Here is an 18,038-nt window from a genome sequence, read left to right on the forward strand (position 1 = left end):
TGTTGTTGTTGTTGTTGTTGTTGTTGTTGGTATCCTCTGTTTATTGAACATAAAGTAAAGTTTCATCCTTACAGAAGAAGTCAGGAAAATGTCTGCCTTGTTTTGACACTCGGTGAAAACCTTCTCCCACACACATACTGAAGAGGTGCAGACGTTTGAATCATTACTTTAGAAAAACTGAGGTGATGAGTCCAATTTCCCACATTGTGACTCCACCCACCAAATGACCTTTTAAACAGCCATCAAAGAAAAAGAAAATAGTTTGAAAAAGGTGCTCTCATCTCTTTTAAATCATTTTATATAATTTTGCTATTTATTTTATATTTCATTCATTTATATATACTTTAAGTTTGACCTCCCTTGATAGTCGACATATGCTGTTAATGTGCTGCTACACATTCATATAATTGCACTGGTAAAAATTATAAAGTCTTTTTAAATCAGAATGTGTTTGAGTTTTTGTTTTTAAAGTCATTTTAAAGATACAAAAACAACCTCCTACGAGTCAATCAGTGACAAACATAGTTGTTTGGCCGACTGGATACCAACTCTCTATCATGTGATGTTGATGACATTAGAAAAGAGTTGGGTTTTGGAAGTTTATTGAAATGCAATGCATACAAGGAAATAATCCAACAATGTGTAAACACATGCAACAACTTTTTAAATGTGTTGCAACTCTGTCCACAGTCTTTTGCGTAACTTCTGCAGCAAACTGCTTGTATGTGCACTAATGTGGTAAATTGTATTTAAAGTGATTACAGTGAATATTGCCCCCTCTGCTGTATGTTTCTGTTGACATGAATACTTAAGTTTAAATACCCTTCACCACAACACACCTCTATAACTCACCCTTGTCAATCAACACGAGTTTGTCAGTTTCCATCAGAGAGAATTGATAAAGAACAGAACATTAAACAAAAGTAGTTTTCACAATTCACTTGTAATAGGTTCACATAAATAAATTGTATATTGGCAGAACTATTTCAGGCTTGTTGGCGAAATCCTCGGCACTTATTTAAAAAATGTGAGCATTTCAGCTAATTAGACTGACTTCATTTATATCAATCAATGAGTGTATTAATTTATTTGTGTGATTGTTAAAGGGTTCAATAAGAAACTGACAGACGACACAAATGCCCGGTTAAATAACATGAGCTGATAAGATAAGATTTGCAGCGTTTGAGGGAATCAATCAATGTATTTTCCACTCATGCCAGTGGAAAGAGTGGCCGACTAAATTCTACACTTCCTCCCTTCATTTTGGTCTTTTGTTCCATTTACTTTGTTCTGCAATCAGGTGGTGAGATGATTTTTTGTTAAGATCAGAAATAGTGTTCAGGTGGAAAATGAAACAAGAAATTGGAAAGTTCTTGTGATTGTTTTCTCTGCCTTAGTGAACTTGAAGTCTTACCGGTAGAAAAAATATCTTTCATCCCTCCATTTTAAAATATGAAGTTTTGTGGTTTGAGTTTGTATGTATCGAAAAAAAAGTGAATACCAGTTAACACAAGGAGAGGAGAAAAGGGTTGCTGTGCTTTATGATGGGTTCATGATGGTTCATTCCAAACCTATAACCTTTTGTATGAACAATATCTGTAGCTTTTGCTGGGACTCTGTGTGTTGTTTGTTTTTCTTTTAAAAGATGTCAAAGGTCAACTCTGAATATTTTCTCAGCCTAGTGAACCATTTAACTTTTGCCCTAGTGAATTCATGTGATGACACCCAGTGATGTGACACAATGTATAAACATCACTAAATGATATGAAATCTATCAGTACAAACAGACAAATTAGATTAATTGCAAGGCTTCTGTAGTGCATTGAAATGTAAGGCACGTTTTGTCCTGTTGCATGAACTGTACGTTCAGTATATTTTCAGCCACTATTTGGAAAACCAAAACCGACGCTGAGCTTCGGGACATGAAACACATTCTGCCACATTCTGACACGACTGGTATAAAACTACCGAGAGCAGAACTAACAGCAGAACATGATATGCTGAGCCAAGGAATGTCATGTTCTTTGGAAGCAGCTTTTCTGTAAAAGTGCTGACAGTAATTATGCTCCATTGGTGGTATGCTCAGATGAGAGGAGCTCACAATTTGTTTCCCTGTAATTCTGAGTTTATAACCCACTGTGGGCTTTCAACAATCAAACCAATAGACCACGCAATAGGCTAATTGTTTAAGACGTGCAAAAAACAGTGATTCGGTGAGTTTTGACAAGAGCAATATGTTCAAAGCACCCATATATACAAATTTACATATTTAAATACTATTTTAAAAAGTGTCCTTTGTTTTGTTTTTTTCCCATTCACTTACAACAGCATATTGGTGATCTTAAATAGTTCATATTCATTAAATCCCATCTGTATTAAGTTTACAAAATCAACTTGAAGCACGTCCTCAAAAGTCATACTCATTCGGGGCCATCTCAGAGAATACATCTAAAATATAAACATTAAATTAGATATTGTAACAACCTAACATATATTGTTTAAATATGAAATGAAGCATTTTGAATTCCCCTGTATGACAATGTACTCTACTTCTGTATTCAGTCTGTTTTCACATTTATGTTTAGTAAAGGGTTTAAATTCAAATCACAGCCAACAGACGGAATTAGCAGGAGTTCATGAGAAACAAATAAATAATGTAGTGTCAGGGAATCAAGCATGCACGTTAAATGTAATGTGACAGAAATCCAGATTCCAATCTGGCACCAGACAAACGTTTATCACAAATTTCTGACCAGTCATCATTTATTCACATGGCCGCACCACATTGAATAAAAATACAACCGTAGTAGACCAAGGTCCTGATACAGTTATCTCAAATAGACACTAGAATTCGCTCTCAGTTATCTTGTTCTTATAGTACAGATATAAAAGAAGAAATGAAGTAGTCTGATAATCTTATGGTTTATTTATTATGAAACATAGTTAAAGAAAGAGAAAAAAATCCGGGATCCGACCGTTAATTTAAGCCAAAATTGACTCTGTAGTTTCCATGCTTGGGCCCCGGCCCTCCAAGTTTGGTAGAAATCAGTTTTTGTACAATTCAGTTAAAAGATAAATCGACATCAGACACGGGTGAAAACATAACCTCCTTGAATTGTATATGTATGCACAATGCACAGTCTATGGTCTGCACAAAACTGCTCAAGGGTTTGTCTATGAAATTGCAGACATAACGCCACCTTGTGGAGATATTTCTGACTGCATCCCAGTTACGCACAAGACATTCATTTGTATTCATGTTGAAAGTAGCAGCCTGTGAATTGTTGCAAAGCTACAACTTCATGACGGATAAGTGAAATTGGTCTGTAAAGGATGCTTTCAAAAATAAGCCCACAAGTTAGCTTTATTTGGAAAGTAGTCATTTAAAGTGCAACAGAAATAAATTATTATTTGGTGTAACCCTGGAACTCGGAAGGAACAATAGACTCCAAATCTCCTGGGGAAGTTCTCCTGTGTCTCTTCATATAATTTCAAACTGACTCCATGCTGTTGAGATAAGGGCTCGGTGGCGACCACACCCTCTGTTGTTGTTGTTGAACTTCTTACTCTCATAGTCACTGAAGAGAATTCCTGTTTGGGCTCGTTGTCATGCTGATTTGGGACTGATCAGACCCCTCCCAGATAGTACTGCGTGATAGATAGGGATCCAAACATATAGAATGTATAGAAACATTTGCACAGTGCTGTAGTAGTTTGCTATAGTCACTTTAAATCAAGAAGTAACGCTTTTTTTTTGTCACCTGCAGGATTTAGAGTTTAAGTTGCACAGAAAACAGCAAAAGACAATAAAAACAGCATGTGTGATATGAAAAGAGAAGGTGTAAAGGTTCAGTGTGTAGAATTTAGGGACATCTAGTGGTAAGGTTGCGTGTTGCAGCTGAATACCCTTCACCCCACCCTCCCCTTCCAAACACAAATCAACATAAAATTGATTATTCTGCTCAGGTAACCAGGCACTAGCCTATCTTCTTTGATTATTTGTGAAGGACAGAATTGATTTGAATTTTCTTTAATTTGATTTGAAAGCACTGCATGGACCTTAATCAGGTTACATCTTTGACCTGCTCATTCCTTATTCCAGTCACCGCTCTCTATTTTAAATTTGCAGCCCTGGCCCCAGCTACAATCTGATTCGCCCCTGAAGTGCCCCTGTCCTACTAAATATTACAAACAATACTAGCAATAAATAGAAAATAATTTCTAAATATATTGAGTTAGGTGTGGCTTTGCTTAAAAATAGAAAACATTACATAAGGACTTAAATGTGCACCTTACTAAATTAGTAATTGTGCACATATGTTCTGTCGCCTTCCATTAATACTTGGAGCTCAGAACCCGGAAGTTGCAACTGGAACGCTCCCTGAAGTCGGAATTTCGTCCCGGAAGGCCGGAGGAACCCCACCCCCGCCGACTTCGAAATCCGAGATGGCCCCTTCGTATATCAACAGTAGTGAAAGCTGTAGTTTTTACGGTTTATTAGCACTGCTGTCATTCAATGGGTCGTACACGTAGTACTGTCCAATTACTGTCTGTGAATGATTCCCTACTGTGTTAGTATGTGTTAGTATGAACTGTTTTTGCTAACAGTGGCCAGCAACTCGGGTTATTCTGGTGCAAAGTCATTCCGAGGGCCGAGCTCTGAGGTGCAATGGAACCTGGCATTACTCATAAACCTGGCCCCTCTGTGTAAATTGTGGCCCCCTGTATGGCCCCTGATGCAGAACAATCCTAGATCCGGCCCTGTTTCCTCTGGCGCTTCCATGTTGTGGCGTCTGATTGTTGAACAAGTTGTGTGGTCCGGTGTTTGTCATGTGTTGCTGTTGCTGCAGAGGAAGCGTCGGTGTCCTGCAGCAGCATCACATGAGCCGCTGTGTTGTGTGTCACGTGAGGCGTCGCTTCAGCAACATGGCTCCAGCTCGCCCGCAGCTCCTCACCTCCGCCGTGCGTGTCCGCGCCGCGTCCGTCCGCTGACACACGCACCTGGAGACACCGGGGACCCGCGAGCGAGCTCACGCAGCTCTCCACCGCAGCATGTGGTCGTGTTGTGGCGTTCGTGCGGTACAAAGTCAGCGATGCGTGAGACCGGCGGTGCACCGTTAGCGCGACGCTAGCTAGGTAGCTGCACAGGCTCAGCTGTCATCCGCTACAAGTGGTGGGAGGTGAATATCAAACAATGCGCGCTGCCGTTGTGTAATTACGCTGCAGCCATGTTTAACTCGTATAACCACGGTGGTTTGATGCCTGTCATTAATGTTAAGTCACTAAATAACCGCTCTCTGCTTGTTTGAGTTAGCATTAGCATCTTCGGTAAGCTAACTTTAGCATCAAGTTACTTCCTTAATTGTCTGAGCTTCTTCTTAAAGCTTTTCCTGCTCCTTTTATGCAAAGTGTTGAAGAAGCCGCCATTAGCTATACCACATTAGCTTATTATATATACAGTCATATATGCAGTATCCACAGTTTATGTGCAAGTTAACCGTTGTTGTCTCTTGGTTGTTATCTCTGACAGCCAGCTAGCAACCCAGCTAACGCTTTACGAAATTCATTTCAAAACCTGTAGCCACTGTTACTGGATGAGTGCTGAACAAGACGTGAATAAAGTGAGCTCTACACTTGATGAGAATAGTTTGATTGTCCTGAAGTTTGTCAGGAAACTTGCCCCCATCCGGATGTAGATTGGTTTGTAGTGCAGAAGAAGTTCAGTCATGTGAGATGGGCTCAAACTTCAGGGTCTAGGACGAGAACAAAAACAAACACATTCATTCAAATCACATCAATCTTGCATTTCTCCTCTGTAGAAACTAATCTCATTTCCGTATGACGTGGTAGTATTACAGTTAAAGCATGTTGTTGTTAATCTAATTGCATAGTTATGTCTTGCATTTAAATCCTCAGAGGGTCAGACAGAAGAAGAGTTTATCTCGACCCTTGAGGACCTTGATTCCTTCCTTCATGGATGTCTGAGAATCCTCATCGGTGTGAGAGGGTGAGGACAACGCAGCTGATCAGTGTGTAACTCTGGACAAGCATTGGAGACTCACCATGGATTGGTTAATGCACATCGTTGAGAAAGACTTGGGGATTGACCGACGGCAGCAAGGCCCAGGCTCCCGTCCCCGAGAGCTCGTAGCCCTCGTTCCCACGCGCTGGCTGATGGGACTGAGGGAGAGGAGGCTCATGCGCTGTGCTCGCTTCGACAGCATCAATGAGGCTGAGATTTCCACATACCTTCAGTGTTCCCAGGCAAAGTTGCCCCCTGGCTGGACACGAGTGTGCATTCAGGGTCTGAGGAAAAGCAAGCTCAGCTACAGATTGTCGAGAGACCCATGCGATCGACAAACGGAATTCATGTCGCAGGATTCTTACGTCAAAACCATGCAGTGTGTGTCACAGCATAATGTCAGGTACGGTGTATGTTTTGATATTTTACTGTCTAAAGCTCAGACAAAGTTAAAATCTCCCCTTTTAAGATGATCTGTCACCTCAACGACAATTGACTATTAAGTTACACTTTGTGAACATGAATTGCTCTTTATTCAATGATCTTAAATAAAAAACTTAATTTTATTATTTCTGGTAGTGCATCAAAATAGTATTTGATTTGATTAAGTTAATACGTAGTTATATAATTGTAATAAATGTAGTTATTTACTCAGTAAAGTTACTTTTCTAACAAAAATGGCAAACATTCTCTGGTTCTTTCTACTGAAAAGTGAAGATTCTCTGCTTTTTTCATTTTATTATTGTTATTCTCTTGGGCTTTGTGAACATGCGTATTGTTTTCACTATTCAAAAAAAAGTGTTTGTCACTATTGTACACAACTATTTGAGAAAAAATGGTTCCATTGTTAACAGATGTTTTTGTTCCTGCTGTTATGTCATAGTACCTTGAGCATCACTGTTTTGTTTTTAATTAAGTTACATCTCCACCTTCAATGGTTTCAGGGTTTTTCATTCCCTTTGAAGTGAGGTTTGCTTTATCATGCCCTCATAATAACATTAGGTTCAATGAATTTAAAGTCTAATAGTGTGAGATTTATGTATAAGTTTAAAAGATATAAATGATGAATAATTAATGTTGATATTGTAATGTTTAAGCTCTCTCTTTTTTCTTTTTTCAGGAATCTATGGCGTGAATTTCATTCCAAACTCGTGCAGCCATATGTAGGAGCCAATGGACAAATGCACGTTGCAGCTGTGGATGCAGTACGTCATGCTCTACAGAAGCTCTTCAACTGCACCTTTATTTCATCTGAGAGAGGATCACCATCACTTTCTCCAGCCAGAGAGAAAGAAAGCTTCTTGCCATCCAGTTCATCTTGCTTTTCCAAGTCCCAGTCTGACCATCTGTGTCCAAATGTTCTGCCTGCTGAGTGTCTGCTGGAGACGCCGGAGATGTTGTATGTAATCCTACCATATACTCAGTATTCACTCCAAGATATTGTCTCCTTCAGCCCAGCCAAGCTCGCTAACAGCCATGCCAAAGTGTTGTTCATCCTCTACCAGCTAATAATAGCTCTGCAGGCATGTCATGCAGCAGGTCTGTCTTGTGGAGAGCTCTCTCTGCTGGACATAGCAGTAGATGAGCAGCTCTGCAGCCGCCTCAAGCTCAACCTCGCTCATTATGAGGAACTGGGGAGGGATGGGGATGCAAACAGTAATGCTTCTGGCAGACAAGTGCCAAAAAGTGTCCTTCCAAGGGACCGTGTATGTTTGAGCCGAGAGAACAAAAGACTTTGCAGAGACTGCTTTGATGAGCTCAAGACGTTGGTTCTGGACTGGGTTCACGGCAGAGTCAGTAACTTCCGCTACTTGATGGAACTGAACCGGTTGGCAGGACGGCGAGAAGGAGACCCTAACTATCACCCGGTGCTGCCATGGGTGGTGGATTTTACTGTGCCATTGGGAAAATTCCGGGACCTCAGGAGGTCAAAGTTCAGGCTCAATAAGGGGGATAAACAGCTGGACTTCACATATGAGATGACCAAAGAGGCTTTGGCAGCTGCAGCAGCTAGTGGGGTTGGTGTAGGCGGTGTTGGTGGGGACCTCAGTGGCTCAGTAGGTGCTGGTGGTGTTGGACAGTCTGACCACCTCCATGTACCTCATCACATATCTGATGTGCTCTCAGACATCACCTACTATGTCTACAAAGCCCGGCAGACACCCAAGTCAGTGTTATGCAGCCATGTTAGATCTCAGTGGGAGCCTAATGAATACCCAGCCAGTATGGAGCGCATGCAGAGCTGGACCCCTGATGAGTGCATTCCAGAGTTCTACACAGATCCCACCATTTTCCGCTCTATCCACCCTGACATGCCAGACCTGGATGTGCCTTCTTGGTGCAAGTCTTGTGAGGAGTTTGTCCAGGTCCACCGGCGCCTTCTGGAGAGCAGAGAGGTGTCCCAGCATTTGCATCACTGGATCGACCTCACATTTGGCTTTAAGCTGTCTGGTAAAGAAGCTGTAAAAGCCAAGAATGTGTGCCTGCACCTAGTGGACAACCACACCAATCTGACTACCTACGGAGTAGTTCAACTGTTTGACCAGCCCCACCCTCCCCGCTTATCTCCCTCACAATACGCCCCAGCAGAACCTCCTCTCCTTGGCCTTGCTGCTCTTAATGTGCCTTCTCTACACATCCCTCAATTCAACGCCATTGCTGACAGTGTGGATGGAATGGTGCCAGAGTCCACAGGGTGCGAGTCCAGTGGCTGGACCATGGTAGACAGAGATGATGAGCTTGAACAAGGTACAGAAGCTCTGGACTCATTAGCGTCCGCTGGCTTATCTGGTTCTGCATCCTGCTCTGTGCCAGTGCCAAGTGTCAGCACAGCGGGAGGTAAAATGGGAGGAGAGCACACAGCACTTATTGTATCTCAGTCCCCATGTTCATTCCCTGGTGATTTCCCTGCTTTACGCAGTGCCATGTTACAAAGAGGTGGGACAGTGAACAAGAAACATGGGGAGGGAAGTGTAACTGCCTCTGCAGAGGAAATCAAGATCACCCTCCCTGAAGGCTTCAACCCATTGCAGCCTTTGGAAGAGTTGGAGAAGTTGAACAATTTCCTGGTGAGGAGTCTCCACGCTGAAGTACAGCATCCTGCAAGATCGAGTGAGTGCACAAGAAACTGTGTGATAGTTGAATCTCTAACCTCCCTCACACAGCTCTACCAAAGAGACATGCAGGCCCTGGGTGTTCTCATCGCTGAGATATTCTTCTCCTTTAAACTGAGAGGACTGAAACCAGGCACCCCCCTCAGACGGCGTTTCCAAGCTGTTATGAAACTATGCTCGGCCAGCCTCCGGGATGTGCCACTGTCTTTGCACCAGGCTCTGGAGACACTGCTGCTAATAGAGAAGCACTCTGGAATAGCACATAGAGAAGTACCAGATTGTCCACATCCACTCCTCTTCAAATATGAACCCATCTGTGGTGGTCTCCCTCCTCCAAACCCCTGCCAGTTACTGAGCTCAGTCATCACCCCTTTTCCATTTCCCTCCTATTTTTCCGCACTTCATGATTTTATCTTTTCCTACCACACTAAGGTGGAGTTGACATGTAGCACTCAAGGAAGAGATGTTGTCTTTCACCTGTGGCAGCAGCTTGAGACTCTGTTACGTGGTAACATCACAGCTGAGGGTCTTGAGATTCTCTTGCCTTTCATTCTAGCCCTCATGCTTGAGGAGTCCACAGCTGTCTACGCCGCTTGGTACCTTTTTGAGCCCATCTCTAGAGTACTGGGTCCCAGAAACGCAAACAAGTATTTACTGAAGCCACTGATCAACGTATATGAAAACCCTCATTGCCTGCGAGGACGTTTCTATCTCTACACTGACTGTTTCATTCTGCAGCTGATTGTGAGGCTCGGCCTGCAGGCCTTTCTGTCCAGCCTCCTTCCCCATGTGTTGCAGGTCATGACTGGCTTTGAAAGCTGCGTCTCAGGCTCTGGTGGGGAAGCGTGTAAAGGCCTGAGGACTGGCACATGTAATCTAGGAGAGGAAGAGGAAGAAGACTTTCAGTGTGGTGAGGTGCGGTCATCGTCTGGATCTGTTAGCGGGAATATGGGGGGCAGCAGCGGACCCAGTGGAGTTGGGGGAGGGGGGGACACAGGGATGGTTGACTACTCCTCTGGCATCAGTCTCAATGACCAAGTGTTCCTCTCAGAGGCAGAGGACTTTCAGAATGGGTTCTATGTTAGCAGTGGAGCAGGAGTGGCTGCTGGGAAACAGCATAGTCAGAACTCTGCCAACAAGGATCAAGACCAGGAGTCTATAAGTGTGGGGAAACTAAGTGACAAAAGCAGCACAAGTGAACTTTCCCTGGGTGATGGAGACTCAATACGGGATCGAGCCAGTCTCAAATCAGCTGACAGCAGCCAGGACCTGAAACATGCGAGTGAGGGAGAAGAGGGAGGAGAGATGGAGGAAGAGGAGGTGACCGAGACTAATGAGTCTCGGTCACCCAACCCGGAGCACACTCACTCTGGTTGTACAGAAGCCTCGGGAGCCACAGTTGTTACTCTGGAGGGTGAGTTTGTTAATGGAATGGCACTGGAAGAGACAGAGAAAGGCATTGTGGGAGAGCAGGAGGAGGACGACCAAGATCCAGCCGAAGACTCTGAGGAGAAGGAGCAAAAGATTCTTCTAGGTGAGTTAATGATGGATGTTTATGTAAAAAATGTGTTAATCAACTGATGTACCAATAATTTTAACGTTTTAAACATGTTTCCACACACAGACACAATCTGCAAAACAGTTCGATGGCTCTCAGCGAAGCTCGGACCAACAGTGACGTCTCGATACGTAGCCAGAAATTTGCTGCGATTGCTCACCAGTTGTTACATCGGTACGTAAATTCACAACATAAAAGTCTCATCTCACCATTGGCACACTAACCCTCGCACTTAATCTGGAGTTTTGTAATGTCCAACCAATGTTAACTGACACTGCTTTCGATTTATTCTTTTTCTTCTCATGTTCTCTGCCTGTAGGGCCCGAGAACCACCAGTTTGTGGCCCCTGCATCCGAGGAGAGCGATCTGGACAGTGTAGGAATGGGCAGCGTGTATGAGAAGAAGCCTGTGGTCGGTGATCAGACAGCAGGACCTGTGTTAGACTGTCTTATCTACATAGCTCAACTCTATGGCGAGCCTCTACTGACCTATCAGTACCTGCCTTATATAGGATATCTGGTAAGAGGAGAAAGATCATACCTAAAAGATAATGTACACTTGCTTGTGTGTAACCACCCCCATTACACCTCCACCTGTCCCACCACTACCACCCTCTCCTATTTTTCCCCTAATAAGCTAGTTTGCTTCTTCATGGGGAAACAAATGTTTTTAACAATGTAAATTTATGAAGTAATTCTTCTTTCTGAAATATTACTCATTAAATGCTTTTTTAATCTTAACAATATGCTTGTTTTCCAGGTGTCTCCGCCGTCTTCGCAGCGTCTTAACACACGTAAGGAAGCAAGTCTGCTGGGAGCTGTTGCACTAACACAGAAGATCATTGTCTTTCTCTCTGATACCACTCTGATGGACATGCTTATGAAGATCAATCAGGATGTGCTTCTGCCACTGCTGGACCTGCTCACCACCCCCAGTATGGGGTAAATAGCAAAACATCTCTCTATACACATTCATACATGTATTATGTGGCAACACAAATGATGTGGATAATTCAAACATGACCTGTCAAATGTCAGCGCTATGTTAAAATGTTTTCTTTCATATTTGTCATACACTTTGAACTGTTCATAATTTTTGATGTGCTATATCTTTACATGTTTGTGTCAAAAACTAATCATAAAAGGAGCTTCAATAGGTCTGTTATTCATCCTGTGCTTGGTTGTATCCATTGTGCCATTGTGCTGTTCACAGGTTCCCCAGCGGGGTGCAGACACGCACTGCCGTCTGTCTCAAGACGCTCAGCCTCATGGCTCTTATCTGTCTGCGCATTGGGAGGGAAATGGTGCAACAGCACATGGCTGACACTCTGCGTCGCTTCTTCGCAGTTTTCTCTCTGCTGCGTTGTCTGCAGCCCCAGGTACACACACACACACACACACACACACACACACACACACACACACACACACACACACACACTGACACACAGGTACACCATTCATAGGAACTGACTGATGCTGTGACATGTTAAGTTTATTTCTAGAATACTTTCAACAAGCAGATCTATCACAGAGAGCTTTATGTAAAAAATTACACAAAGGTTGATTTAAATATGCATAAATATAAAAAGAGAAGACTGAGACAAAAGAGGATATGAACTGTCTGACAGACAAATAGAGAGAAAGTATGGCAGGATGGTTGTTGTTGCCTCAGATCATTTAGTTTTTAATAATTTTTTACTTACATCTCTTATGCTGTAGCTGGACAGCGCCCCTCGCAGGATTGTGGGAGAAGTCACGGTGGTGGATGTTTGTACCCCTGAAGGGTCAAACGTGACATATGAGTTGGGGGTCTTGGAAGAGCTGCAGACTGTATTTAATCCTGAGATGGCCCACGCCTCCTACATCCCCTTCTACTGTCTCATAGGTTGGAAATGCTTCATCTTTTGTCAGATACAAAATACCCCGTCCAGCAGGGAGACGGCAGTAAACTGTGATCAATTCAAATATACCTTTACACTTCAAAGTAATAACTCTGTGTTTTATTGTTATTTCTGTAGGTGACATGGCAATTCGTAAACTGGTTCCCAACCACGAGCTGGTCTGGCAGTTGGCTCAGTCTTACCATCAGAGTGTGAGCCAGGGGACTCCAGAGACGATCCCCACAGCAATGTCCAGGGCGGAGCTGCCTCCATCCTCCATGGGGCTTTCTTCCGGTTTCGGCAGGCGGGTCGGGTGCAGCCCCTTTCCTGCACCCTCAAGTAGCTCCACCCCGCTGGGAGACTCCATCCCTGAGTCAGGAACGTTTGGGAGCCACCTGGTCGGAAACCGCATCCAAGTGCCCCGAGACGCTGAGTATGGCGGTAGTCCCAACCTGGGCTTGGCCAACTCTTGGGGACGCACCAGCCATACCACTCCGATCGTCACCACTTCCTCCACTTTCACCACTCCATCTGTTGGGACATTAGCTCCCTTTTCCAATGTCTGGGCGACAGGCTCCAGCCTGGAGGAAAGTGCCCTGAAGCAAGAACTCCCTCGCAGTGGCCGCTCCCTGCAGGGCAACTGGCTGGCCTACTGGCAGTATGAGATCGGTCTCAACGTACAGGATCCACATTTCCACTTCCACCAGATCAGACTGCAGAGCTTCCTGGGTCACTCGGGCACCACAAAGTGTTTGGCACCGCTGGCAGGAGAGGATTACTTTCTTTCTGGTAGTAAAGACAAGACTGTAAAGCTTTGGCCTCTTTATAACCATGGTGATGGGACACAGGAAGTGGAGCCTCGGCTAACTTACAGCGACCATCGAAAGTCAGTCTTCTATGTTGGACAGCTCGAGGCTTCTCAGGAGGTAGTCAGCTGTGATGGCACCGTGCACCTGTGGGACCAGTTTACAGGTATGGAATATCAAGCACAGTGCATGACAGCTCACTAATAGAAATGTGCATCTGGAGCTTATAATTTGTTGAAGTACTTTTCTATGTAACTGCATTTTTTTGTCCTTAGGCAAGCAGATCCGCTCATATGAAGCCGTGGACGGAAAGAATCCCATTACAGCTGTCACTACGATGCCAGCTCCACACTGCAGTGTCGTGTTTGGGAGTGCGGATTCTGTTCTCCGCTTCATTGATCCACGCAAACCAGGATTGCAGGTAGCAATTTCCCTTAGCAAGCTCATTCTGTCGAGACCTGTGCTATTCAATATCTAGAAATTATGAGCTATTAGTGTTTACAAAAACAGTAGCACTTTCTTTTACTCTTCTCCACTAAAGACTTGTTTCAGTCTTGACAGTGACAAATCTTTCCCTGTTTCCCCAGCATGAATTCCGTCTGGCATACAGCAATTTGAGTGCTGGGCTCATCCGCTACCTGGCAGTGAGCCCTTCAGGGCGCACAGTGGCTGCAGGTTTCTCATCTGGCTTCATTGTTCTGCTAGACGCACGCACCGGGCTGATTCTGAAGGGCTGGCCAGCTCATGAGGGAGATATTCTCCAAATGAGGGTACGTTTGGAGTGTGTGTGCATTTTTGGGTGTCGTTTTGTTTTGTTACATCTCTATCACTGATTAGAGCTGAATCTGGAGCCGTTTTCAGACACGATCTCAGGAGGAACTCTGGAGAATTGAGTCCGGACTTTCTCCAGAGGTTGCCTTTTATCCATGAATGTGGAGCAGGAGACTCAGAGGTGTTCACAACAGCAACAAATCCTCCGGAGGATTCAGGCGAGGGGGGGTGCAGCAGTCAGAGGCAGGACGTAACTTATTCGTTCTGCTGCGGACATCACATGTTTTTGTTTACATTGACACCTGCTTCGGTTGTTATCCCCACAAAGTCTCTTGACCTCTTCAGCTGTGTCTTCTACGTGTATGGCTTCACTTTTTCAACCAACATACAGTATTTCTGATCTTTTTGATAGTTTTTTAGTTTTTGCGTCAGTCACATAAAAAAAAAGTCATTAAGACCCCCACTCGCTCGCGATGAATCCTATGGAGGATCTCCTGCTGTGTTCCCACATTTATACTTGGGGGCCAGATGGAGAAAGTCAGCAGAAACACAGGAGGGTCTCACTCTGACATTTGCGTTCATGCATACAGCCCATCCGGAGGATGTTCAATAAATAGAAATAGTTATTTTAAACCATATTTTACATTATGTAAATACTGTTTATGTTCTAAAACTGGGGAAGTTAACATTAGTTTCAGCACAATTCCTATATGTATAAATGAGGGATTTAAGAATAGTAAATAGTGTAAGAAATGCTCTTAGGCTTTTAATTTATTTAAAATGCAGTAAAAAACAGTCACAGGGGAAGGAAAGCAGGAAAGGAACTCGCAAAAACATGAATGACAACTTCTGACTAAGAAAACATAGTATAATTGTTTGTAAAGTTTTTCTTTTATTTGAACAAATAAACGCCACATCAAAGACTTCACTGACTAAGTTTTAGTTTGCTAAAATGGGGGTGTTTTCAAAACGAAAGCAAAGCACAATCAGACTTTCTGGTAAACAAACTGTGGAGATCACAGCCCACGCAGTGCACATTAGTCCGGTACTCTCTGTTGACTCTCTTTATCTGACTAACCGACAATATATGTGAATAACTAACTTTTGACTGCATAGATTATTGGATCATTTAATTCTAAAACCTGTTTTGAATGCACATTGAGAAAGTTTTCTCCAGCACTGACCAAAAAATGCAACACTTTCCTGGTCCACATCACATCGTCAAGCTCGAAGGTGTTTCAGTCGAGTTGCTTTTGACAGCCCCCAGAGGTAGTGATACAGAGATGGTGAAAGTTGTACCCAGCAAATCTGTTGTCAACAGAACGCAAGGATGAGCAAACTTTATTTAACCCCAATTTAGGTCAAGGATTGTATCTCTAGTTTTAAAGGCACAAGTTTAGGCAAACATGAAGTTACTCATTAGAAAGCTCATGGTGGTTCTCATTTGCACGTTCATATTACTCAGACTCTCCCTCACTTCTGACACATATCAACCAGTGGCTGTTGTCATATTAAGCTGGGAAATTAATTTGGACACACTGCTTGTCAGATGTTTTAATATTTTCATTAAATCTCAAGCTACGTTCAATAGAAGGTCAGTCAGTCAGTAACTGTAGACAAAACAAGTGAGGAATGAAAAGAAGCGACTAAAACTGTGTGCAGCTGCTAGTCTTTTAAACACTTTGTTTAGTTCAAGTTTTTCTTATATTCTGTAATTTCAGCATATTTTCGAGGAGATATTTTAGTTGCATTGCTTAGCAATTAGATATTATTCTTAAAATTTGGGAAAATAATTTTGCCATAACTGGATTCGTCAGTCGGTGACTTTGTTTCTTGTTTTTTCTTTTCAGGCTGCTGAGGGAAACTTGGTCATCACTTCCTCCACCGACTACACACTTACTGTGTGGAAAGACCTGGAAAACAAGCCTATACGCCAGTACAAGTCGCAGTCTGACCCTATCCATGCCTTTGACCTTTACGGTTCGGAGATTGTAACCGGAACTGTGGCTAACAAGATTGGGGTGTACTCCATGGCCGACATCTCCCTGAGTCCCGTCAGCAGCACAAAGCTGAGCTCGGAGAACTTCCGTGGAACTCTGACCAGCCTGGCCGTCCTGCCCACCAAGAGGCTTCTGCTGCTGGGCTCTGAGAACGGCGCCATTCGCTTATTGGCTTAAATCTGTGGTTCCCAGCTACACTTAACACTCGTACTGCTGACCTTTTTAAAGCTAATTTACAAAGACAGCTGGTGTCAGAAGTCTCTCTGTCCCTTCTCCTGTGCTTGAGGTCAGTTGTAATGATTAAGATGGATGTCACATTCTCTAAATAGCTCTTTGAACAAAGCAGCACCAGTAGTGGCGTTTCTATAAGCTTCACGACTACTGAAACTCGCCTCCCTGGCTGTTGGCACTGCATTTAATGGCCACACCATTGACATTGATCATGTACAGTAAATCCCATGATTTTTTAACAAGCCCGTAGATGTATAAAACGTATATAATGGGAAACTCTTGACAAGGTCAATTCTTCTTTTGACTTGGTCAACTATTCTGTTCAAAGGAATGAATCAGAAGCTCAGGAAGGTGGAACCAAACCTGGTTCTTATATAGTGTTTACACTTTCCAAATAGATGCATAACAACACCAAAAATACATCGACCTCGCTTTTCATTTCCCTTGACGTCAGAATACATGCGTATCCAAATGCACTGATTAAACTATGCAGTATTTGTGAATCAAGTCATTTTTTTGTGTGTCAGCGTTTCTCCATTTTCCATGAGAGTTTTTTCAGAGTAGGTTGTTTGTGTGCTTGCTGTTTCGACGGCGTCATCGCAGAGTGGCGACACTTCAGCTGTTGTCGCTCACTCAAGTCAGTTACCAACGCACAGCCTTTATTCTACTGCACATGTATGGCCTGAATTGTAACATTTAGATTCTCACTCAGATTTTAAAGAATGAATGTTTTTATCCACTAATAAATTACTTGAAGTTGCTTTGGAATTTTCTAAACCGTGTTTAGGGGGTTCTTGATTTAGCAGTTAGCACCAGTAGCAACATTAGACTGAGAGGGAATCTCGGCAGATGCCATTTGGACTGGGTGCACCAGTTTGTAGACTCACAACTTTCTAACTTCTCACTACAACAGCTGACATAGTCGATGCCAAGATACACAGTTTGTATTTTAACATTTATATGTAACTGCACATGAACGTGTTGAGAAAAGTTATTCGTCAATAAAAAATGTGGTTCAATTTGCTACTTGTAATACAAATGAATGTACAGTAGAGATTTATGTTCCTTAAATCAAGCACAGTTTTCATAAAACCCATAATGAATCTACACAGGATTTCAAAGCCCAGTATTATCCAACAATCAAAGCTTTGCTCTTTGTATGATTTCCCTACTGTTATGTTGTAAAACACATTCTGCCTACTTTTCAAATGATTTGCCCAAAGTCCAAAATGCTTTGACAAGTGTACTACACTTTTTGATATTTTGTGTTTTTTGTAAACCTGGAGTGAAAAGCTCAATCGTGAAACAATCAATCTGATTTCAAAAGTAAAGTTTGTAGTCGCACGAACAATGTTGTTACAACAGATCCAGGACTTCTGTGAACATTTTAGGAGAAATGCTTATTTATTAACTGGTTTAATAAAAATTACTACCATGTTGTTCTGTGGTACAGTTGTTTTGTGTGTGATTCACTTGGATTCATCATGACTCCCTCTCTATCCAACCTTCGCTGAGTCACTGGAGTTCAGATTGGGCAAAGTCCACTCTTGTGTTTGCCGATGACTGTCATGTGATGTGGAAGCTATCTGTGTTTAGAAATGAGATAAAATCCACTGAATATGTTTCTTTTCTTCTTTATCCCGTTAATCCTCTAC

General features: G+C 43.0%; 1 protein-coding gene across 1 annotated transcript; it reads left to right on the forward strand.

Moving 5' to 3' along the window:
* Nucleotides 1-4,883: 4,883 nt before the first annotated feature.
* Nucleotides 4,884-17,822, forward strand: wdr81 (WD repeat domain 81). Its single transcript, XM_035153876.2, has 12 exons — nt 4,884-5,180; nt 5,917-6,425; nt 7,143-10,669; nt 10,760-10,867; nt 11,013-11,212; nt 11,453-11,634; nt 11,906-12,071; nt 12,415-12,580; nt 12,714-13,547; nt 13,657-13,802; nt 13,969-14,151; nt 16,003-17,822. Exons 2-12 carry the CDS (start codon nt 6,064-6,066, stop codon nt 16,327-16,329), a joined length of 6,201 nt encoding a protein of 2,066 aa, XP_035009767.2. The 5' UTR covers nt 4,884-5,180; nt 5,917-6,063; the 3' UTR covers nt 16,330-17,822.
* Nucleotides 17,823-18,038: the final 216 nt, after the last annotated feature.

Source organism: Hippoglossus stenolepis, chromosome 4, assembly GCF_022539355.2.
Source record: "Hippoglossus stenolepis isolate QCI-W04-F060 chromosome 4, HSTE1.2, whole genome shotgun sequence".
Taxonomy (NCBI): Eukaryota; Metazoa; Chordata; class Actinopteri; order Pleuronectiformes; family Pleuronectidae; genus Hippoglossus; species Hippoglossus stenolepis.

What these genes read in the sequence shown, in the direction of transcription:
- wdr81 (XM_035153876.2), top strand. Translation starts at nt 6,064, where the DNA reads ATGGATTGGTTAATGCACATCGTTGAGAAAGACTTGGGGATTGACCGA. An exon ending in CCCCTTCTACTGTCTCATAG is followed by an intron (nt 12,581 to 12,713) that starts GTTGGAAATGCT and finishes TTATTTCTGTAG; the next exon opens with GTGACATGGCAATTCGTAAA. An exon ending in CCTGTGGGACCAGTTTACAG is followed by an intron (nt 13,548 to 13,656) that starts GTATGGAATATC and finishes TTTTGTCCTTAG; the next exon opens with GCAAGCAGATCCGCTCATAT.